General features: G+C 42.6%; 2 protein-coding genes across 5 annotated transcripts in view; one reads left to right on the top strand and one right to left on the bottom strand.

The window, feature by feature from the left end:
- Positions 1-11430, bottom strand: part of LOC130175185 (WAS/WASL-interacting protein family member 1) — a 40269-nt gene extending 28839 nt beyond the window's left edge. For both annotated transcript variants that reach the window (XM_056385522.1, XM_056385521.1), the window contains exons 1-2: positions 11311-11430; positions 10376-10743 (exon numbers count right to left, since the gene is read on the bottom strand). The gene's annotated coding sequence lies outside the window, so the exon portion shown is untranslated. The remainder of the gene's footprint in view (positions 1-10375; positions 10744-11310) is intronic.
- A 3107-nt stretch (positions 11431-14537) lies between these two features.
- Positions 14538-23765, top strand: part of nkain4 (sodium/potassium transporting ATPase interacting 4) — a 47914-nt gene continuing 38686 nt past the window's right edge. The window contains exons 1-2 of one of the 3 annotated variants that reach the window (XM_056385769.1): positions 14538-14933; positions 15564-15975. In XM_056385769.1, coding sequence (XP_056241744.1) covers positions 15922-15975 — 54 coding nt within the window. In that variant the 5' untranslated portion in view covers positions 14538-14933; positions 15564-15921. Of the gene's footprint in view, positions 14934-14979; positions 15976-23765 lie in introns of those variants that run through there. The other 2 variants (XR_008828724.1, XM_056385770.1) reach the window with 2 other exon arrangements.

The following is a 23765-nucleotide window of genomic DNA, read 5'->3' on the forward strand; positions in this document are numbered from 1 at the left end:
TGCTACACTGAAAATGATATGTGGTGTCTAAAGCCGAACCTCATAACTTTCATTCATTATCTTATATCATTAACCTGGCTGAGTGATGTTACATGTTAAGAATAGCATAGTTACCGTAGTTGGATTCCCCGTCTACAGTGTGTGATGCCAGTTCATTCAGTCTCACTGTTCTCTCTCTGCTGCTGTATAATGGTAAATGGACTTGCACTTATATAGCGCATTTTCTAGTCTTACTAACCACTCAGAGTGCTTTCCAATACTTTCTACATCCACCCATTCACTCACATTCATACACTGATGGCCCAAGAATACTTCGTCATACGGCCCGGAGGAGCCGGGGATTGAACCACCGACCTGTTGAAAATTGTTCAAACTATAGACCGTCTATAAAGATGAATGAAGCGTCCATGACGTCACCCATATGTTTCTGAAGAATGGTTTTGAAGCTCAGAGCGGGCTGCTCAGCCGTCGCCATCTTGACAGTGCCTGACTGCGCCGAACTCCCGGCTAATCCAAAAATGAGCAAAGAGGTGGGGCGTGTGTGGAACCGAGGCTTCGGTGCATCCACGTTTGTGGCAAGCATACACTCTCCCGCCTGTCACTCAAAGCGTCTCACCCTCAATTATGCATAACTTTAAGCCTTAATAAGTGAGTTATATAAACATTCACTCCCCCGCACAGTTTTCATGGAGGAGGACATTAGCTATACAGACCAAAACGGTTTTCTGTACCAGGCCGTAACCATGTTTATTTCTGCTGTAAAATTTGGACGTTTTAACATGGGAGTCTATGGGGATCGACTTTTGGAGCCAGCCTCAAGTGGCTATTCAAGGGACTGCAGTTTTTGGCTTTTGTTAGATGTTTTCTTTTTTGCCATCTTTGAAAGTTAACTCATTCAAATCAACAGCAAAGACTGAGTAGCGGGTAAAGTTTTTAGCGCTATCAATGGCTTATTCAACTAAAAGACAGGCTTCAACACAATCTGCACCAGACAAAAAAGGATTCTAGCTGAAAAAGATTCTAAACAATTCTGCCTCAGGCTAATACCAGTATCTGTTCAAATAAATGATCTTGCATTAAACTCAAGGAGGGCGCTGCTACTAACAATTATTTTCATCAATTTATCTGCTAATTCTTTTTATTAAAAATTTTGTGTGAAAAAAAAGTCAGAAAAATGCCCATTATAATTCCCCACAGCCCAAGCTTACATCTTCAAATGTTCTGTCCAAGATATATTCAGTTTCCTTTCATGTACGACAAAATGAAAAGCACCAAAGCTTCACATCTGAGAATCTAGAACCAGCAAATGTTTTCTTGCTTGGAAAAAAATTACAAAGATTATTATCCAAATATCAAAATAGTTGCCGGTTGATTTTCAGTTGAAATTGATTATTTGACTAATAATTGCAGTCGTTGCATTGCTATTAGCTACTTGGCCTTATCTGACAACACATAAAGTTACCTGGGATCACCAGAGGACGTTCCAGTTTTTCATTAAAGTCATAATCTGTGCAGTTAGCTGTTCTAAGCATGTCTGATTATAACTGTGATGTGAATTTTCTCATCAGTGCTTTGATATCAGTGAGGAAAACAGAGAAGGAACAAGAATCACATCACATTAATATTTCACAGGCAGTGCTGCTCAGTATGGAGGAAGCAAATGATATCAGTAGTGATTTCACTTGGTGTTTGACCTGCTGGCCTTGCACATTTGATGCCAATGAGATGTATGAGTGTGACAGCGTGAATCAGGTTAATATAGTGCAGGGGCTCTGCTAATTGGGTTAGTGCACAGTTCGGTTAATGGGGTTAGAAGAGATTCCATGACAGCGACCACGCTGACAGACCCAGCTTGCTATCGATCAGATGGGTGAATGAAAGGGGCAAACACAGCAGGTGCTTTCATTAAACAAGAGCAAGCACATGCAAACACAATGAACTGCGCACACACGCACGCACACACACACACACACACACGTATCAGATTACACTGGGACTTCACATCAATTCTGACAGAGGAAGGGTGGAAGTGTATAAATCATACAAAATATAATAGAACATAAAATATTATACGAAAGTGCTGAAAGTAATGGTGGGTTTTTACAAAAATGGTAGCGAATGGCTATATAAATATGGATTTGTGTGTGTGTGTGTGTTTGCATGAAAGAGAGAGAGAAAGTGTGTGAGAGAGAAAAAGAGAGACCACTTGGGACCTCAGCTCTCTTTCATGTGGAGGTGAATACATAAATAATAAAATTAAATCATCAAAAACAGCCCAAAATAGCCCCAGCCCTTCTCTCGATAAGATACACACACTCAAAGTATCATACATTCCACATTCTTCAAAGTTATATTAGTTGGTAATAGTCTTCAAATTTAATAATCTATGGATTACAATGTCAAATGCTGACAAAAATATATATTTTTTTGAGTCCGTTACACAATAATTCAAACGTGCTGGCTACAGAGATAACAGTCCTCCTGATTAAAAATGTCATTTTACAATAAAAAGTAAAAGAATAATTGTCAGCAACGTGGTTGTGTATCTTCAGGCTTTGATGTGCTGCTTGCCTCCATAGCTATCCATTATCTGATGGAAGCAAGGTGCAATCTGCAAGGTGTCGGGGGAGCAAAGTACTAAATAAAGATATTTTCAAGGTTTTCAGTCACCAAGAAATCTCAACCCCAGTTGTGTCAGTTCACTTCCTCGCTTAACACAATCTGCTGCCTCCTAAAATAGCTCAGTGTTTCTCTGAAGCCAGGCTCTTGACTTAACACCAAGATAGACAGATAGGGTGTGTGCGTGCGTGTGTGCTGCAAAAAAAAAAGACTGTCAATGCATAAACCACAACATCCACGCTGCGATAAGCGCACACACGCCCAGCGCGAGATGTGGAGATTCACTTTGTGTGATCCTGCTACGTACTGTGTGATAGATACACACATAGATTTGGCTGCTTAGGTTTCGACATGGGGAGATCACACACCTGTGACGACAATGTGCTCACCATCTGTGCTCAACAGGTGACAAAAGTTTATGCCTTTTCACCTTTTGAGAACCTTGACAGCATAACTGACCCCGCAGAGGAAATGTCAAGACCAGTCTTCATGTGAAGACATATTTCCAAATTTGAAAGTTGCTGAGTTCCGACAAAAACAAAATCTAAATGGCTCAGTCCTCTCCTGCTTATGTGAACTATTCTTCAAAGCCGAAGGCAGCCTCTGGAGTTCAGCTGATGTGATCTCTGTTTCCACAAGCCACCTTTATTAAGCAACACCACTAAAAGCCTGAGGATTCTCTTACTGAACCAATCAATATAGGATCTGCCTTGCCTTGGTCCCCAGAGCCCTCGACTCCACCCCTCATTCTTCCTTCAGCTTCCACTGTCCCTACAGTCTCACTCATTCATGGTAGGCACCGGGATGAGGTGGATGCTACTGAGTATGTGTGTGTGTGTGTGTGTGTGTGTGTGTGTGTGTGTGTGTGTGTGTGCGCGCGGTGCATTTGTGTGATCCTGCACACCCAAGAAAGATCTGATACCAAATGTGCCGCTATCTCAAACCTCAGGAGGTGACACAGGTGAAAACGGTCCTCTGAGGCAGAGCTGAGGAGCGAGCCGCCTGTTAATGAATAAATAAACACAGCAGTCAGCATGAATGCCCCGCTGTCCTCGCCTCCCTTTGAGTGCAGAGGCTGATCGTCCATCTCCAACACCTGTGTGACTGTCAGAGGAATCAATAAACAGCTACTGTTGCAAAGGTGAACTCGCCCAGCAGTGCACGCTGTGGTTACACTGTCTGCCTGCGCTCTCAAACAGGAAGAGACATTAACGATAGAGTGACACAGCTCATATTTATGTTAATGTCATCACTGTGCTGCCAGTAAGAGCAAACCATACACATAAATGCACACTGTACATGTGCAAATACAGACAGATGGTTTAGGAACGTGTAGAAACACACATATACACTTGTACAAACATGTGCAGATGTACCGTGTGCCTCACCTGCTCTGCTGAGTCACTGATATCACTGGTTTGATAACCAATTCATCACAACGCAAAAACACAAAATACACTGATTGGGAAGACTGAACTGCATTAGAACTTTTATCAGTAAATCGACTAGAAGTAGAAAGTAACTTTTATTCTTTTTGTGTTAATTCTTGCTGAGATATTCACAAGTTTTCATATTATAATTTGACTGCGGCACATGATGATTATCTCCATCTGATGATGCAACAGGCGTCACTAATTGCAGCTGTGTTTGCTATAGACTGTAGGAGTTTTACTTTGTGAGAGTTAGCTGCTGATTTGGTGTGTTGTCGCTCTGTGTATCTGATGGAATCTGATATATGCTGGGTAGCGTTTTGAAGAAACACACCTGTTGCTACCAAGCTGAGCCTAAATCAGAGCACGATAAGTGGTTATGTAACCCCTCCCATAAAGCAAGAGCGGGCAGAATTTTTATGGTAAAGAATGTGGCTCTAAGAGCATAAAACACAAAGCAGAAGTGTGATAAAGAAGATCAGCCCGTCCATGCTAATGAGACCCAGATGATTCGCTCTGTTTGTGCGGATTAAACTGTTGGTATACACACTTCTCCACCCACAACAAGTGACAAACTCAGACTTTAAGAATGAAAAAATACAAAAACAAAGCTGTCTTCTCTCTTTTCAGCATGTGCACAGAGTACCCAGCTGCAACTGCAACTGTAAGCCTGTTTCACTGACGCACTGTGGATCAAACCACTGAGGTCACAGCACGGTGTATTCACAGTGCTAGAAAAGGTCATGGTAGGTCAAATATGATTGATTTAACATTACTTTAAACTGTGACGCTGTACACTCACAAATATCTCCATGTGATTTTGGACTTTTACTTTTTTGGATATGGGATCCACACTGGACATTTTTGCTGCCTCAGCTTCACCGGATTCGCTGCAACTCAACCTTCGTGCTTTTAATCCTGAGTAGCACGTAGATTTGCTTGGAAGTTAAAAGGAAAGGGGCATAGGTGGCAGTGACCATGATAAATTATAAAAGAGAAGCAATGCACAAATGCATATTTTTAAGACTTTCTTCACCAAAGATGTTGTTTTTCATTCTTACGTTAACTTGCATATCGTCCAAACTGCTGACGTTTTGCTAACAGTTAACCTTACAATATTTACCAGAAATCAATTCTTCTTTGCTGATCTAAAACAGTAGTTGCCATTGGCTGCACAGCACAACTTCCTGTGCAAGCTACAGTTTTGAAGCTGCAAAGAAGAGTTCATTTTGAGGAAAAACAGTTGTTTTATCCAGGTGTTAAACAAACTATGAAGTTTATTAATAAGTTAAGAGATATCAGATTGGTGCATAGACTCGCCGATGCTCCATCCAGTATGTTAGGCAATAGCCGAGGCATTACCGATACTAGTATCAGTATTGGAATAACTCTACTAAAAAGTTAATAAATCAGCTCTGTCATACTAAATATGAGATGAGAGTTGAAGGAATATTAAGTAATTTTTTCGCTCAGCCTTAACTGCTGCTGAGACTTTCTTAAACCAGCTGATAGGAAGTATAAAGATAAATGTTCTCGGGACATCTAAATCTGTACTTTTCATTGACTGAAAACGATTGCTGAAACAAATTTCATGTTAACAAAGCACCCAAAGCTTCAGTAGGGTGAAATGTCTTCTCTCCATTCACATGGCTGGCTGCTAAATGGGAGAAAAGGATGGAGCACGTTGTCTCAATATAATAATGGAGCTGCAATGTTCACAACAAGCATATTATTTCACGTTCATGTATTATGATTGTATCACATTAGATATAATGGGGAGTTAACAGCATATCTATGTAAATCACTGCTTTTTCTTTGCTACTTTATTTATTGTGTTTGTTCTTGTACATCGCCGAGTTCAGGGGCATTATGCTGTAATGCTGCCGAGACATGAATCAATACTTATGAATTACACTGCTCCTGCTCTAATGGCAAGCTACTGCGATACTGTGCCTAGCCTGAAATGTATTTCGTGCACACTGAGATGATGGATACTAAACTACCATTAATGAGGAGGTTTCTTTGTAACTGTATTTTAAATGTATGGATTTAAAAATCCTTTTTTTTCTCTCTATGTTTCTAAGAGTAACTGAGGGTAGCACCAATGTGATACACCGTCACTTCTCTGGTTGCTATGGTGATCTTTTTTGTTTAAATGTGGAATTATAGTTGACTACTGATTACATGAATAAAAGAAAACGATTTTTAAACTATACCTTCCATTCATTTATTCCACTTTTCTCTGCTTGTCATATCTTATAGACTCATTCTCATTTTCTTTCTTTCTTTCTTTCTTTCTCTCTCTCTGTCTTTCTTTGGTCTCAGCAATGCTTCTTATTGCCCTGTGCACAGCATTAATAATTGAGAGCATTTTATGCAGACAGTGAGTTTTGGTGCCCTGAGCCCTTTGGTCATGGATCCATGGCACTAATGCTGGGTGGCAGGCCAGTTTGAGGCCCCGCACTCCAAGTCCAGGCTAGGGCACATCTGTCTGGCTGACTGGCCAATCTACGGGCCCCCGATCCCTCAGCTATTCTGCACACAGCCGACATGCACACACGCATGTGCGCATACACACCTCGAAGATTCACGGACCATTTGGTGTGTGATGTGGAAAGCTCGCAGCAGACTTACGCACCTTATACAAACAAGCAAAGGCCACAGACAATGACTGACATTTTCAAAACCCCTCAATTACTGTGAACCACTTTGCTCTCCTCTTTTATAAACACTATGATTCTCACTCACAGGCACCATCATACACTCTCTCTATATAATGTATACGAGATAGAGTGAATGGTAGGTTGTATGAGATGGTAGTTTGTCTGTTTATACGAGGGAATGATGGTGTGTGCATGTGTGTGTGTGTGTGCGTGGCTGTGTGTGATTGAAAATGTGTCTGATAGACATTACAGTGTACATAAACAATGGGAGTGTGTGTGATTGATAAGAATGGAGTGTATGACTATGATAACCTATGAGGGAATAAGTGTGGTTGAAAAAGAATGACTGTGAATGTGTGCAGGGGCTGTTCATTTGAAAATGAAGGCAGTTTCATTGAACAGGAAGGCAGAACTCAGTCAAACTCAGATTTTCAGTTTCTGATTGGCTTACAGCCTTCTTAGAAACAAAGTCTGTGCCTACACTTTGCAATGACTAGAAATGTTAATGAGAATTGAAATTAAGCCACAGAGCATTTACAGAAAACTGCAAATGCATCAAGTTCTGTTGAAACAACAGCAAGATCACCAGCACAATGACTGGTTTGGTTATTTACCTTCTCCTCTACATGGGTTTAAGAGCTGGAAGGCAACCATGAATTGAAAGTTCAATACTATTTACACATCAATCAAGCCCTCACACACAGCCATTCTGAGTAACATGTACTGTAATTTTCTCGTAGATACCGTCTCCTGTCATTCTGTTTTACACACACTACTATACTCAGTCAAACACAGCAAGCTGTCATTTTCTCTAGCAGCTCAGTCTGCTCTATTCATCAAATGCACCCACTGTATTGTGGAGTGTCTGTTTACTTGCCCTTAGTAGTGTCTGTGCATTTGCTAGCTAGCAACGTACGCATCGACTATGTGTGCGCAGAGCGAGCCTACGTTTTTTTTTGTGCCTCAACTCAAGACTCAGACTGACCTCAACACATACAAGAGACATGACCTCTTCCTATTATATTCTGTTATATCCTCCAGTCTCGATATGTTTATGAACTAGAGTCATAATCTGCATCTGCTCACTTCTACTTGCATTCTCCGTTGACTCTGTATCCAATCACACCGCCTCTGAAATTCACTTCCCGTTCAGTCTGAACATGTTCAGAGCAGAGTATGACTTTAAGAGTATAGTTGCATGAGTAAAGGGCACTGTGATGGTGTGTATAAGAGAATATAGGCTATTTACACTTTACCATTTTATTAGGTACACCTGCACAATCCTCAATGCAACATTTCTGCCATAAATTCTACCTTTCCGAAGTTTATGATGTTCAGTTATTGTCAACATTGACGTGACATATACAGTATATACCACTGATTGAGATCATAGTTAAAGTTGGTGTTGTACTTTCTGTTTGCCCTCCCTATTGACAAGATATCTATAATGGTCCAGTACAACGCCATCACTAAATATGACCTCACTGCTAAAATACATAACTTAGTGAATAGATCTATGACAGTGTCAACACAAACTGAAGATTACATTACATCATAAGAGTTGACTTTAAGACAGAACAGCTGTATTAGATTGTATTAGGTTGTACAGGTGTACCTAATAAAGTGGCCACTGAGTGTACGTGTGTTGGAGAGTGTATGTAAGCACACAAAATCACTGTTAATGATCAAAGAAGGCATGCTATTACATATGGAGAAGTATTGTGATGATGTGTTTGACAGCAGTTATGATTTATGACCACTCATAAATATTACTCCTTAGGCAAACATGTGCATACGTGTTTATGAAAGACAGCATATATGTTTCACATGTGTACACATTCACGTGTAAGAGACGAAAGGGAAGACGCTTTGGTGCAGGTGTGCAAGTGATCCTGAGAGAGTGTGTTTATTTCTATGAGATGAAGGTGGGAAGGGATGATGGGATGGAGGGTGGATGAGACAGGAGAGAAGGAGAAGGAGGAGGGAGGGAGGAGGAAGGAGCGCTCCAGTCCTGTCGCCTTGGGTGCATCAGCAGCAGGAATTGTTCTCTGCCCTGTGGGGGCCATCTGACTGTTCTGTCACCCTCCACAGAAGGCTGACTCTGCCTTAAAGTGCTCGGCCCCGCGCCTGCAGTTCGACATGCTTGATGTTTAATACATACACAGGGAGAATATTGAGAACGCCTCAGGAGAAATGCAGCACACAGGCTGAAAGGGAGAGAGTTTTTTTTTTTGTCAGTTTGTAGAACAACCACGAATAGAGGAGCTCCTGTACAAAGTGTGCGTAGGCAGACTGTGAACATAATTGCCCGGGATTCGAACCAGAGATGGAGCTCTATCGCAAATTTGAAATATACTAGATCCAAGAGTTAAGCACCTCTCAACAGAGCACACTTGTGGTGAGTGGGGGGCAGCCTCACACTGGTGATTGTGTAATGCACTGACATATCTGTGCTGGGAAATATACGTCACATTCATACATGATGCTTCAGATAAAATAACAGTCGTAAGCTGAAACGCCCTCTCCCAATGTGCCCCTGTGCTTCTGCAATCGGCCCAAGTGTGGTGTAATTCAGGGCATCACTCTTCAATAAGGCAGGAGAACGGGCCTCAGGGGTGACCCTCCTGCTTAAGTCAACACAATGAGTGTAATGAGGTGAAATACACACACACATAGGCACACATGCACACGCGCACACTGAAGATGGGAACCCGTGCTGCATAGTAAGTGGATTTCATTCATCTACATGCACTGAGCCTGATGTGGAAGTTCTACTCACACCCACACCCACACATTTAGCAGCACAGGGAGCGTTTCACTCCGTAGCTTATTACAGGTGAGAACATCATTGCAGACTCCATCAGATATATAGCTGCGGTGAGGATTAATATTGCTTTGTGTTTCATTTGGCATTCACATCATTTCAAGGTAGGCAGAGCTTTAATTTAAGCCAATATTGTTATCTCAACAGAGAGTATTTGAATTTGAGGTTGAAAAAAAAAAAAAAGATTCACACTGTCATTAATCAGTTATGAAAATCTAACATTAAAAGCCAACGTTCCTGTTTGACATGTCTGTGTCTCCTCTTTTGCACCTAACTGTCACTGAGTTCATCAGTTCTGAGTCCATAATTAATCAACCCTGCTATGTAAGTAGAACTGGTGTTCCTTTTCCTCTTATCATCACGTACAGCAACCCACGCCCTCTGGGCCATCAGCGGATTAGTGATGAGTGCCTATGATAGAAGAGCCCCTAACAAAGGCCTCATTAATTAGCCTAACACTGACACTGCGGTCGCACTGTGCAACACATGTTCACTCTAATCAAAACTTTAAAGGAACATGATCGACCTCCCAATCACCCACGGTAATGCACCGCATGATATGAAACCTTGATGCGCGCATGCATTAAGTTACGCGTGTGTGCAAGAGGGGGCGAAAGTGCACCATTTCCAAATTAACATGGCAACTTTCACACATCGCTGACCAACCGGTTATGCTGCACTTTACCAAGAAGCCTATGAATGATTGATCAGACAGGTGGGATCGAGCAGGGCATAATTCAGAGGCGATGAAGAGGGACAGGCATGCAGAACTGTCCAAAACTGTCAACATGTCACCAAAGTGGAGCCCAACAGAGATCGGGTGTATTGTAGCTACTCACTCGCCCCCCTGGTGCGTTAGAGGAGCATCCCGGTCTCTCACGGCCAGCTCTTCAGATGAGTTCTCCTGGGACAGCGCGCCTTGATCCTCACTATCATTCTTTGCAAAGCTCCAGCCTCCTCACAGCCTCCCCTTACTCTTCTTCTTTGACATCACATGGAAAAAAAAACAGCTGCATGCCAAACGAAATTCGCCTTTAATTGTTGTTTGGGGGTTACAGTCGTCCGTCTCTCCGTATGTAGAGCAGAAGTGACAGCAGCGGATTCCTATTTGAGGGGATGCTGACGCGCAACCGGAGGGGCTCGCCTCCTGCCTTTCTCATCTGGCTCCATCAGCTCTCGGTTAGGCAGCACCATGTGACTGAAACCACTGTGAAGACAGACGCAATAACGAATTTAGTTTCCGCTAGAGGCTTTCAAAATAAAACGTCTATTAAAGAATGAAAAGCACAATTACTCTCGTTTGGCCAAAAGAGTCTGGAAAGAAATGAAATAAAGAATTAAACCTCAATAACAGCAAGCTAAAATTAGGCACAGCCCAAAATAGCAAATGAGTAAACACAGTAGAAAAAAAAGAGGTTTACTGAGCTTCATTCTTATTTCCGTTAATGCCATTGTATTGCCCATTACAATGGACCAAGAGCAATTTGAAATACTTGCATACGCAACTGAGAAAAACTTAAACTGTATTATTTGTGTTAAATTAATTCAGTAAACATCACTCTTTCAGCTTTCAGGAAAAGGCTAAAACTGATAAGGATACAATTCAAACTTCAAAATAAATATTAAATTGTTCTGATACTGATGTGTTGCACAATGTTTATATGTATATAATCACATAATAATATCACATTAAATAATTAAAACGATTTTCAGTGCAATGAAGTGTGTCTCTGTTAGCTACAGTCAGTGTTGTGCAAGCTAAATGTATGCTAACCTTACAGCCAAGCCAGTATGAAACAGCAACAAGTGGAAGAAACGGTTTGTACAGCAAAACATGGTTTAAATACTGAGGAAATTTGGCTTCAATCAGCATTTAGCATGACAGAAGACTCAGTGGCATGATAGGCTGGCAGAGCAGAACGACCAGGCCAAGCTACAAATTGGAAGTTAATTGGTGGTGACGTTGAAATCATGCGACCGCGGTGGAGTTCGTCGGTAGCCTAATATTAGCGTTTCGCTTCTGGCCATTGTATCAAGGTTTCAAAAATCATAAAAGTCCCATTCATCTGTAGAGTACCGTGCTAAACAAAACGTGTAAGTATCATTTCATTCAGTTTTGCTTGTTGCAGATCTTATTTTTTGCAGTAAACCAGAAGCCAATGGAAACAACTCATTGGCTTTTTGATAACTTACAGTTTAGGAATGGCAATATCTGAATGTGCACTTTAAAAAATGCATATGCCCTAATTTACTTACTTATTTACTACTTTAGAAACATTCTCTTTCACATATTAGACTATTTGAGAGATGTTGACTATTTGAGGAGATTTTCTGGCCTATATATTTAGCCTACACATTATACAGACTGCACAAGATATATTCTTGGTTAAGTCTTTATCTTTTGGCAGATACAAAGCCAATAGCACACGCTTAAAAAAAAAAGAAAAAATGATTGATATATTAAACACATTGTTTGGAGAGTCAGGCTACTTAGCAAGTGATTGACACATGAAACTCATATCTGCCCTAACCTCCCTCATCTGGTTTAATTTCTTGCTCCGCTTGCACTGCTCTTATTTCCTGCCCAAATTTCTAGGCCATAGACTCAACTGTATGACATAAAGTAAAAAAGAGTGCCCTTCACTGAATGCAGTTTCACAGTTGTACAACAGGCTATATTTATAGTAAGGGAGCGTCCAACTAATGAGATGCTTTCATTTTGAAGGAAACTTACCTAATTTCCTGCACTGTCCCGGCTTGTGTCTGGCTTGATGCACCTGTGAAGGCACCCTTTCAATTAAAACCGACCTCACAGAGGAGCGCCTTCAAGCGGCCAGTGTTAAAATAACACCAACTGCTCAAAAATGATTCTGGGGACCAGTATTTCTCCACCAAAGCATAATCCCATTATAAATTATTGACATGCTCCTCATAATAGCCTCTGTATTTATTCTTCAAGTCTGGAACTTTCTTCATGGCAAAAAAAAGGGAGAAAAATCAGATGAGACTCTGCCTCCAAGGGCACATGCATAATCTTAAACTTTTATGAGCTTGAGCCTAAATAAAGAAAGCATTCATATGCTTGTCGGACAGCGAGTGGTAGCTGTAATTTGCAGCCATGTGGGCTAGTTTGTGTTGATAAATGTACTGTAGAGCTGAAGGGAACAGCTCATTTTGCTGATGATTTAAAGTTAGGTTATGGTGTATCATTTGTCACAGACATAGGTGTTGCATGGTTGCACTAGTGCAAAGTATCCTGTATTGTTTTTGTTACCCACAGTAGCTGCCCAGGTGACACACAGTACTACAGCCTGATTAATGCCATCATTTGTAAGGCTGCGGTAAGCAACCTACTCTTGAACCACAATAATTTGGGGAGTCATTCAGGCTGTTGTAAGTATGAGAAAGGCTGGAATCTGTTTTGCTCTCAGGTCTCCATCAGCATCAGAAATGATGAACTGACTGTTAGATAATAGTGAAAAAGACTTCTCTTGTGTGTGTGGCTGCATGAAGAATTTTCACTGGTGTGTTTGAGCGCCAAATGTGTGAGAAGAGAAAGAGAGAAAGAAAGAAAGAGTGGGGAACTAGAAGTGACAGCCTAAGACGCTTTCAAAGAGAGAAAAGCCTTGTCCTTTTGAGGTCTTTTTTTCTATTGTTGTCCACTGTGAGCCAGACTCTTGGGTCTCCTCCACAATGCAGGTCCCCTCAGAGCAGCGCACCACTGGCTGTCCTGTCACTTCACGTTAGTGTCTTTGTGGAGAACAGCAGCCCCTGAGGGCCTGGACACACTTGTCATGAAAGAAGTGTTCTGGACACACATGCACACCCACATACACACAGAGTGGGTCGATAAGGAGGTGTTGGGCAAAATGGGCAAAAATGGGAACACGAGGAGAACCTCCATCAAAGCTTCTAATAGAACTATAACAGTGACCTTATTTCAGCTTTAGCTCTACTCTCTCCCAGCTACCCACCAACCCAAATACACACACACACACACACACACATTTTTATGGCACACATTCAAAAAACATGTTCTCATAAGAAATGCAGTTTTGAATGAGTGAGCTTCATGCATGCAAGAAGTGCAGGACAGTCACTAATGTATTCTACTAGTAGCTCTGCCACTTCCTGGCTTGATGTGTAACAGTAAAACATGACAGCCATTACAAATTGGTTAATACCACTGTGCACGCGCACACACACACACATGCACACACACACACACACACACACACACACACACACACACAGACGCACGCAGGCACACACACACACACACACACACACACACACACACACTCTCAAAATGTTTCTACATTTAATAATGTGTTAGACCCGCTGATGTGCCCACCTTTATAAAGTCACATTGTGTAGCCAAGCTTTGTTTATACCCACAGAACTTAATTGTCAGAGTTTACAAAATGTTTACAAAAACAGGACCTATAGCAATTATAAATATATTGTTGTGAATTTGTTGTGAAATGTGTATAGACCAGCAGAACAAACATAATCAACGGTTATGCATGAAAATTGTTTCCTAACCTTTAAACAAAAAAAGGCTATATAGTATTGTCAAAAAAATTGGGTAAACTATAGTCTGTTTTTAAGTAGCAATATATCTACAAGTCCTCAAAAGGTAAAGGTTTTTGTTTTACAAATACTCAACAGGATGCACCACCTGACTGTGCACAGATTACAAAGTATGTGCCTAAGAATTGCCAGTCTGAGAAGAAACATGCCAAAAATGAAATGACAGAAATAGGCTTATAACAATATATTAACCATTAAACCTAGACAGATGCAAGTGCACTGTGTTTGCATGGGCTACTAGTGTGATGCTCAAGCTTCAAACAGATCACGATTTTTTCCGTTTATGAGGCCTCATGATGAAAGAAATGCTTTTTTTTTTCTTTTTCAAAAAGGTACCCAATTCGTGGCTGCTCACCGGCTTCCATAAATACCCCGAGGTTATTTTTGGCGATGGGAGGAGGAGCTCCTTCTGGGCTCGGCTGCACGCAGGTGGGCAAGGCGGCGTGGGACGGCGGAGAAGAGAGGAAACGAGCGGCATAGGCTACTTTAAAGGGGCAGAGCGGAGGAGTGTGTGATGAAATGAGATGTGAAGTGTTCCCTCAGTAAGCCGGGAGACGCGTAAAACATTTATCAAGCTGGTGGAGAGGAGAGAGGAGAGACCTGCCTCCATACTCTCCGAGAGAGGAGGAGGAGGAGGAGGAGGGTGACTGAGAGAGTTGCTTTTAAGATCTTTTCTATTATAAATCATACCGAGCAGTGGCTACCCAGAAGGCAAATGGAGATCCAAACAAAAGGTCTATGTGGAGAAAGGGAGGCAGGGCAAGGAGGATTTGGAGAGAAGATGGGAGGTTCGAGGTAGAGAAGGTGTGAAAAAAAAAACTTGGCATAAAATAGTTTAAAAAAATAATATTTAAACCAGCAAAGTGCCTTAGTGAAATGTGTTTTACAGGAGAGACCAACATAGAGGGGCACCTGTAAGAATTTTAATTGGCCTGCTTTAATAATTCGCTACAGTATCAACTATGTAACCACATACATTTGGAAAATCACACAACTAAAGGCTTGGCTTCCATTTTGAATAGTGACCCTGCAGCCCGCCGCGATAATGTGCGATGAAGTGCTTTTTTTGAAACTTGCCAGAGTGTGTCTCATCATACAGTCACAAGATGGCGCCTTTTCTCCACCAGCAGCAGCAAGCTAGTAGCGGCTAATTTAACCCGTTGCCCCTCCTCAGCACACTCACAAGATAATCATTCGGCGGTATCTGAAAATGAGACTCTGACATTTATTGTAAAAACACACAAGTATTCAAATATTTAACACCCCTCAACAAATATCTGCTCAAAATTGGCTTTTTCACTTAATATGTAAATCTAATTGGTACACGAATTTTAATTGGCTTAATGTATTTGGTCACCATGACAATAAATTGATTGTCCCTGTTAAAACATTTTGAATTAACAAGCACACAAGTTCTTGCCTGCCACCCCACAGCCATCTTCCAGGAACCGTGCAGTTGACGCCCTCGGTCAGACATCCCAGCCCCCGGTTGACTACCCCACCACCACCACCTCCCACCCCTCCTCCTCCTTTTACACACCGGCTCGCAACCATCTACCCAGCCAGTCACCTCAAGTGCGACCGTCCGGCTGCAGCTCAGGCAAGCAAACAGACCCAGACCAACCAGAGCGATCCTGCCGCGGGTTTTTGAGAGAGACGCCGGAGCAGAGGAGGAGAATGGGACGCCGGTGCCTGGATCAGGACTGAGTCTGGTCGGCACATTCAGAGCTCCTCCGACCCGTTTCCAAGTCCTTTTCTCCCGACTCAGAGTCACGTTTTCACCGCTGACACAATGGGCTGCTGCAGCGGACGATGCACTCTCATCTTTATTTGCACTTTACAGTTGGTGAGTTGACCCACACTTCTCTACTTGTTGTTTTGCAAGTTGTAAGAATGCGGGGAAAAAAGCCTTAATGTTACCATGATGTTCTCAGAATGATACTTTACAATCAAATGTCTGTTTTAATTGAGCAGTAGTCTGCCATATTCAGCTGAAGGCTGAGTGTCACATGTTTTAAACTGCTTGGACATGTTATAGAAATATCAGTACATCCTAAAAGTTCTATAACTCACTATGAGTACCAGACGCTCCATACAAACAAATTTCCATGTTTCCACACATCCCTCACTTATGTGGATATCTGCTGAAATTGTGTTTGTGTTTGTTATTTCATACCAGCAATGTTGTGTATTTCGTTGCTTGATTCATGGGGAAATGTGACAGAAAACATTTGGAAGTCAGTCTAACAGCCTCAAGTAGTGGCACAGGGATGGACAGGAGGCTATTGGGGGTAACTAATGCTGTGTGATGAAAGTGCATCAGCAAATTTATGGATTTGCTCTTATATGAATATTGTAATGGTGACCTATTATTTACTCAAGCATCACCCAAAGTCACCATCACATAAGAGGCATCAGCTATTCGCTCAAAGCCTGTGTCTGTAATTCAGATTAATATTCTGAGTTGCTGTTGCTTCATGATGGGAAACATCTAAGATGTCTGCTAAAAAAAATGCGGTTCTTCTCTGATCTTAACATTTGAGGAATTTGCTCATCAACTACTCAAACCTGCTGTGTCTTGGGAACTGTTGATCCACAAAAAAACAGTGCTGAGGCTTACAGCTTGTCGGAGCATTTCAGTTTCTGATCAGTGAAGTGTGGGGCTGTGACATTTTACTGCTGGTAACTGTGCAGTCTCAGATGATGCTTCCCATTGAGTCACAGGCCAGCTTGCTTTTGCTATAAGTGTAGAGTTTATTTGACGGGGTGTGACAATGTTATTTATGATGGTATTAAAAACTGAGCTTGCTCACACCATAAGCCCCAGAGAAAATGCCACTTTTAAAAGCTAAGGGAGCAATAACATCTTCCCCAGACAAAGAGTCAAACAGGGAAAGTTCTGATATATTGTAACATGCATGAGGGGATCCAGAAACAAAGAGAAATGGAAGAGAAGACAAAGGGAAAGCATGTGATGGGAAGTGACAGTTGATATCAGCCATGGACGTCTTGACAAAGAAACCCATCGGCTGCCACTTGCTGAGTAAAAACGCTGTTTTCTTTCATAGTGTTGTATTCCCCATCAAACCAAAATTTCTATATCGCTCTACAGGTTTCCTGCTGCTGTTTGAGTCGGCACATGCTGTCTCAAGTTTATACGCTTAGAAGTATAAGAAGCTGTTCATCTAGAATTGAAACGAACCACTGCCCAAGTTGAAATGCTTTCTCAGAGGAAAAAGATTAGGACTAGTGTTTGTTGCAGTTCTCTCTTCCTGTCATTTGAATGAATTCTTACCGCCTCCGGCCTTAGTTTCCCGCTGCTCTTTTCCCACTTCATCTTCAAAAATTAATAGAGAGCTGGTGTGTATTTGTGTGTAACACTTTGTGTGTATCTTTCAGGTTTCAGCTCTGTAAATGTGTAAGATAGTAAGGAATAGAAAACTCAGAAGTCTATATGGTTTAGGTCACAATGGACTTATTATTGCTGCCTTATTAAATTTGCAACGTGCTCTCTGATGACAAACTCAAACACACACACAAACACAGAGGGCTATGAAACCACCTTGAGGGACACACCTGTTTTTCCTTTCCAGACTTTGGACCTTTTTGCCTCATTAGAGAGAAGGAGGTCGACCATTTGTTAAGAGGTTTATAAAGCTGTCAGCGGGCTGCCTAAAAAGTCCCTGAAGACTGCAGGAAACAGCTTTATTTTCCCCTGGCACTATTTCTGGATGACCTGACACTTCCTGTCTGCCGAAACACACACACACAAACACACACACTCATACCCATACACACCTGCACACGTCTGATGAGTTTAACCTGCAAAGAGGGGTTGCGTTAAACCCTGCAAGACCTTTCGAAAGGTCATCAGGTTGTAGGTGTGTGCGTTTATGCGTGCATGTGTTCCCATGAATATACATGTGCGTATGTGTGTGGAGCAGCACAAGGGGCCCCCGCTCTCCCCTGGCTGAAACCTATGCATTGACAATGAGCCAGGTTATTCCCAGTCCATTACAGGGTAAAACTACCATTAACAAAACAACATGACCTGCTCCTCAGATGTAAAAATAGCCCTTGTGAACCGCTGTGTGAGCTAATTAGCCAGGCAGAGTGCTTTGATCAAACCTCTTTTGGCATCTCGGCCATCCCCTAATTGAATTGTGGTGCGCTTTCCTCATCAACAGGCCGAGCGGTGGGACTCATCTCTCTGGGACAGAAGGCAACAGATAATGAGCCTGTATTGATCGAAACGCCTCGGTTCCCTCTTCCCCCTGCTGCCTAACTATTCCAGACAGTAGGGCTGGATGGTTGTCAGAACCCCGATCAGCCCCAGAGAATGGCGAGTGTTGGCAGGAAGCCCTGTCTGTCTAATGATTTGTTAGTACTTCAAGACACAAGCGAGTTCATTTTTTGCCTTCAACGGTTGGTCGTTTGAAGTGTTGACCTAAAGCTGACCTCGCGTGGAAGCGATTCAGTTGCTCAGATACGGGACCCAGTCCAGACATATTGTGAATGTCAGTGACCGGCCATGAGGAGGGACGTGGTCCTGAATAGAGCTGATGGTTAATGCGGCTCCGTGGACAGTAGGTGATTGATGCAGGAGGCCTCTTCGTTGGTCATGGTGGTCTTTCAGGAAAGGGCAGACGGGCAGACGCACACACACACACACACACACACACACACACACACACACACACACACACACACACACACACACACACACACATAATCACTCTGAGCAAGGGTAATGAGCTCAGAACTGAACATTGACCCTGAAAATGGCTTGCCCTAACTGCACCAGCACCACTGACGGATGCGACCTCACAGAGACACAGACACTATTTCATCCGTCTCTCTTCACACACACAGACACACCCACAGACACAGCTGCGCATTCTGTGAGTTATGGATTAGTAGGTATAGCGCAGGGTAAAGATTATGGCCTTTGGGGGAAGTTCAGCTCTGTGGGCCTCTGACAAGATGTGAGAAATGAACGAAGGAGTTGGATGAGGTTTTTTTTGATCGCAGGCAAAGAGAAGAAAAAGTCCGTGTTGTCAGAGTGAGGGGTTTGACTTGTGCCGTTGTGGGACAAAGGGATGTCAACTTGGTGACCCCTGGTACAGAGATCTCCAAGTTTTACCTCATCTTCACCCTCAAAACTAACTGTCAGACTTATCCACAGGCACTGTTCGAGTGTGTGTGTGTGTGTGTGTGTGTGTGTGTGTGTGTGTAATATCTTGCATCATCTCTCTGCTCTTTTGATGACATAGCTAGAGAATATACTAACTTTGTAGTGTAGGCTTCAGAGAGGAAGACAGGGTTCAACCAAAGTGCTTCCAAGAAAGTTTTAGTGGATAGGCAGAGCGCTTCATCCTGAAGAGTGTTATCTCTAAAGGCGCGACATTATCCCTTGGCAGGCATCACGTCATCTCCCACACATTACAAAGGATTTAGGCTGTTTTTCCACCGCTAACTCTAACTCTAACTCGTTTGCCTTATGGAGGCGCTAACATTTAAATTTCCTGGTGAATATTCATGAGCTTAGAGATACTGGATGTCTATCAACATCCTGTCTCTCCCACCTCACCAGTCTACACGTGTACTTACAGACACACACACACATTGCACACAAGGTTTTGGCCCACAGCTTTGACATTAATGCATCACACCGCTGTGATTAAGAGTAATTACTCCGACTGGGGCAAATTGCATGGCAGTAAAACATTGTATGCTATCAGGCCTGCAGACATGGGTGTGAGAGTTACTGCTGTTGTATAATCCTGCCAGTTTCAGAGGTGATGTATCAAAACCTGGTAACTACTGAAATATGGAAGCTGTTCCTGGCAAGAGCTAGAAGATTTCAATTTTACCACTTACAGATGCTGCAAACATCTGTTTAGAGTAACTTGTTCGGTGGGTGCTTTGTTGATTGTATGTATGTGTGAGCGTGGAGTCTCGTGTGATCAGTGATAATGAACTGTATTTCCTTGGCACTGCCAGGTTGATGGAAGAGATAGGCCAGCAGGAATAAAGTGGATGGTCACAGCTCTTTTATCTCTCTGTTTCTTTCCCTTCCTCTCCGCCTCTCTGGGCCTGCTATTAAGTTTTCATAAAGCCTCTCTGGACTGTGATTCATATCGTTGCGAGCAGAAACACATTTTTTTTTTCACTATTTGCTTTGGCTTGCACAGATGGCGGCAGAATAAGATAGCATCCCTGTCTGAATTATCCATGCAGAAACAAAATGCGGTGTCTGTGTGTGTTAGACACAGCTTGCTGTGCAGAGATGGGCTCCCCATAAACTAGGTGTATTCACCAAATGCCAACAGATGCCAACAGCAATGTCTTTTTTTGGCCTCTTAGTCAATTTCTTATTTGGGAACACAAATTTAAACGGAGCTGTAGCAGTGTGTGCTTGCGGTTTTCAAGACAATTATCACTATGAACATGCAGATTGGACTGGAGTTTATCAAAGCAACAAAGTCAGTGACTTTCTTTTTTACTAGGCATGTTCTTATTTTGTAGAATTTACCAACATCCTTCTTCATCATTACCATCATTACTAACCTAAACTAGGTGAGTACCACCAAAGCCTACATTTACTGCAGTCTGCAAATAAATCCCCAGTCTAGTCTAAGTAAGGATTTAATGGGAAATAATGTTGAATCGATACTAGCCCTTTTTACGTCCTAGATTGGAAGCCACATGTATTAGTTCAGGTCCCCAAGGCACTGTCTCGCCAGTCTGCACAAGCATGTTGGTAAGCCTGCTAAAGCCTGCTGGCTGAAATGGTTCAGCAGCTTAGAACATGGAAGGGCACAATCGGTGAAAGAAATGGTGTTAGTCATGAGGACGTAGTTGGATGTATTCATTGCAAGTTGCTATTTAGGCAATTAAAACAACAGGATCATTGATTAAAAGCTGTTCAGTTTAATGGTGAAAAGCAGTCAACCACTGCCAAAAAGTGTTGTCTGCAAGACTCAGCTCTTTAAGGCAACATATAAAATCAGCTTTCATGACCAGCAAACCAGTTTAGACTCTACTTTTTGAAATAAAATACATCTTTTAGTATGCCATGGCTTTTTAAAAGAGGGTTCATGTGGTGTGCTATTTGTTTTCTTTCAAGAGATGTTGTGAAAGTAGATGGAGTTAGAGGGCAGAAGGTTCTGACAGTAAGTGATCATGGGCCACAGAAGCTCCAGTAGTTCATGTAATTTCAGAAATGAAGGCCTTAACCCCATCTCACATTGTCTCTGGCCCATATTTTTTCTCTCTCTGAAGGTCACGCAGGTCGCCATAATTAGCTTATAGTATGTGTGTATGTGTGTGAGTGCTGTGCTTGTGTTGTCAGATGGACCCCCGGTGTTACATGCTGATTGTGGTCTTGAACTAGATGTGTTGATTGCAATACCTGAACAGCCCTCATCCATGGAAGAGTGGACCCTGACAGGTCCTGTCTGCAAGTACCAGCCCCATCTCAAAGAAAAGAAAAGATGATTAAATAACAGCCGTGTGTGTGTGTGTGTGTGTGTGTGTGTGTGTGTGTGTGTGTGTGTGTGTGTGTGTGTGTGTGTGTGTGTGTGTGTGTGTGTGTGTGTGTGTGTGTGTGTGTGTGTGTGTGTGTGTGTGGGGTAGGTCATGAGGCAAGGTGACTGCATAATAAATTCACACTCAAAGCTCAGAGTTTTGGAGCTCCCCCCAGTGTGTCGTCATCTCACCTGAGAGCCTAATGCATGATGAGAAGCACCGCTTGAATGTGTAATGAATGTTCACGATCCGCCCGTAACGTGTATCCTTCGTTAAAACACAACAAGGCTTTGTGTTTTCTCCCTTGCTCATTTTCTGTTTACCCCCGCCCCAATCCTCTTCCCCATTTCTCCCCCTGCTGGGATCCCAGGTTGGAATATGTTTGAATTATTGATCACCTTCTGATTCATCAGCGAGGCCAGAGCCACTGGAGATTTGGGAGAGATGCAGATAGAAAGGTGGAGAGAAAGAGACAGAGAAAAGGGGGGATGGGTGGTGGTTTCGACCTCTCACTCTGGGCCAATTATGAGCATGACCCTAGAGACCTGACATCTCTATGTTTAGCTTTCCCCCCCCCCCTTTCTTTCCATCTTCCCTCCCTCTTTCTGATGCACTGTTACCACGGAAACCTTTATGTATACAATAAGATTCTGAAGAGCCCGCAGGAAATAAAAACTCACCTGTCAAAAGGAAAACATGGGAATGTATGATGCAAATCTGAGCTAGCGTGCTGAGGAGACGACCTCAGGGCGTTGGGCTCAGTGCACATCCTGCTCTCAGGACAACTGTCACTCTAAAGATAGCTCCACTTGCGTATATAGCCTTTAACTTCACCACAGAAACGACCCACCCAAAATGCAACGTAACAACCAGTCAGATGCAGCTGAGCGGTTTGCTTGCAGGCAACTTTATCTATACTTTTGTCTTAGGTTCCTTTTTTTTTTTTAACAGAGATTAAAACAGCATGGTGTTATGCTAATTGAGAAGAGGTGGTGACTTGCTGTTGTTTCTCAACCTTCCCTGGATTTTGGAGTCACTGCCCTTGCATGTTGGTTTATAATAATATGTATGTTCCTGGAAAAACCATCTCCTCTTTGCCCCTGGTGGCCCCTTTTTACAACTGCTCACCGTTTTAATGTCTTCAATTTAACAGACCATTAATTATGTGGTTACAGCGAAAACCTTGGGCTGGCATATTCCAGTGTGTGCGCATGCATCCATCCATGCACAGGATTGTGTGAGTGTGTCCGTGTGTGTTCCACATCAGTGACACTGCAATAGCTATAATGGAGATAAAACTAGAACTATTTGCAAGCCCATTTCTTTCTTTCCATTCCAGCGGTTCCAGTGTTGTCATTTGTTATAGTGTGGCATCGTATAGATTGCTTTGGGAGCACCACAGCTGGGATGACTATCTTGACAGATCACACTCAGTTGAATGGCTGCAAAGCATATTCATCTCACTCAAATCCCCCTACTACGATTTGGCATTCAGTCCTTGTTTTACAAGCGGCTGATGACTTCACAATGTTTTTGCTCTAATTGTGTCGTGTGATCAAACGGTCGGACAACAGGGATGCACGCAGCATAACTTACTCTACTGGTGGATGAAAGATTAGGAGTGATGGTATTATGATGAAAAGAGCAACATTACTGACTCAATTATGGGAAGCAGAGCTGGAGGGTACAAACTGCTGACAGCTGTTTGCCGTTCTTGACTGTGTATTCTTGATGAGAATTTCCTCTGTCGCAGTGAAATTGCCTACTTGTTAATTGGGGCGAAACCTAAACAGCTTTTTGTTAGATCTGGGACATGGAGAGACGGACAGGGAGAGAGGATTGGCTGGTTTAAGCTGCTCTCTTTCGTCACTTTTCTTCCATGCTATCCATTGTTGGTGCGTTTGGTTTTTATCCATCGCTGTATTCTTGTCCTGCTTTCTTCTGCCAGCTCCTGTGAGAAGATAAAGTATCTTGTGTGTGTGCGCGCGTGTGTTCTTTTGTGTCTCTGTATTTGTAGATGAGCATTTGATAGCGCTACCTGATACACTTTGATCACAAGTGTCTGTGTGTGATGCAGTCTGCTGTCTCATCTCTCATTTTCCATGT

Source organism: Seriola aureovittata, chromosome 9 (assembly GCF_021018895.1).
Source record: "Seriola aureovittata isolate HTS-2021-v1 ecotype China chromosome 9, ASM2101889v1, whole genome shotgun sequence".
Classification (NCBI taxonomy): Eukaryota; Metazoa; Chordata; class Actinopteri; order Carangiformes; family Carangidae; genus Seriola; species Seriola aureovittata.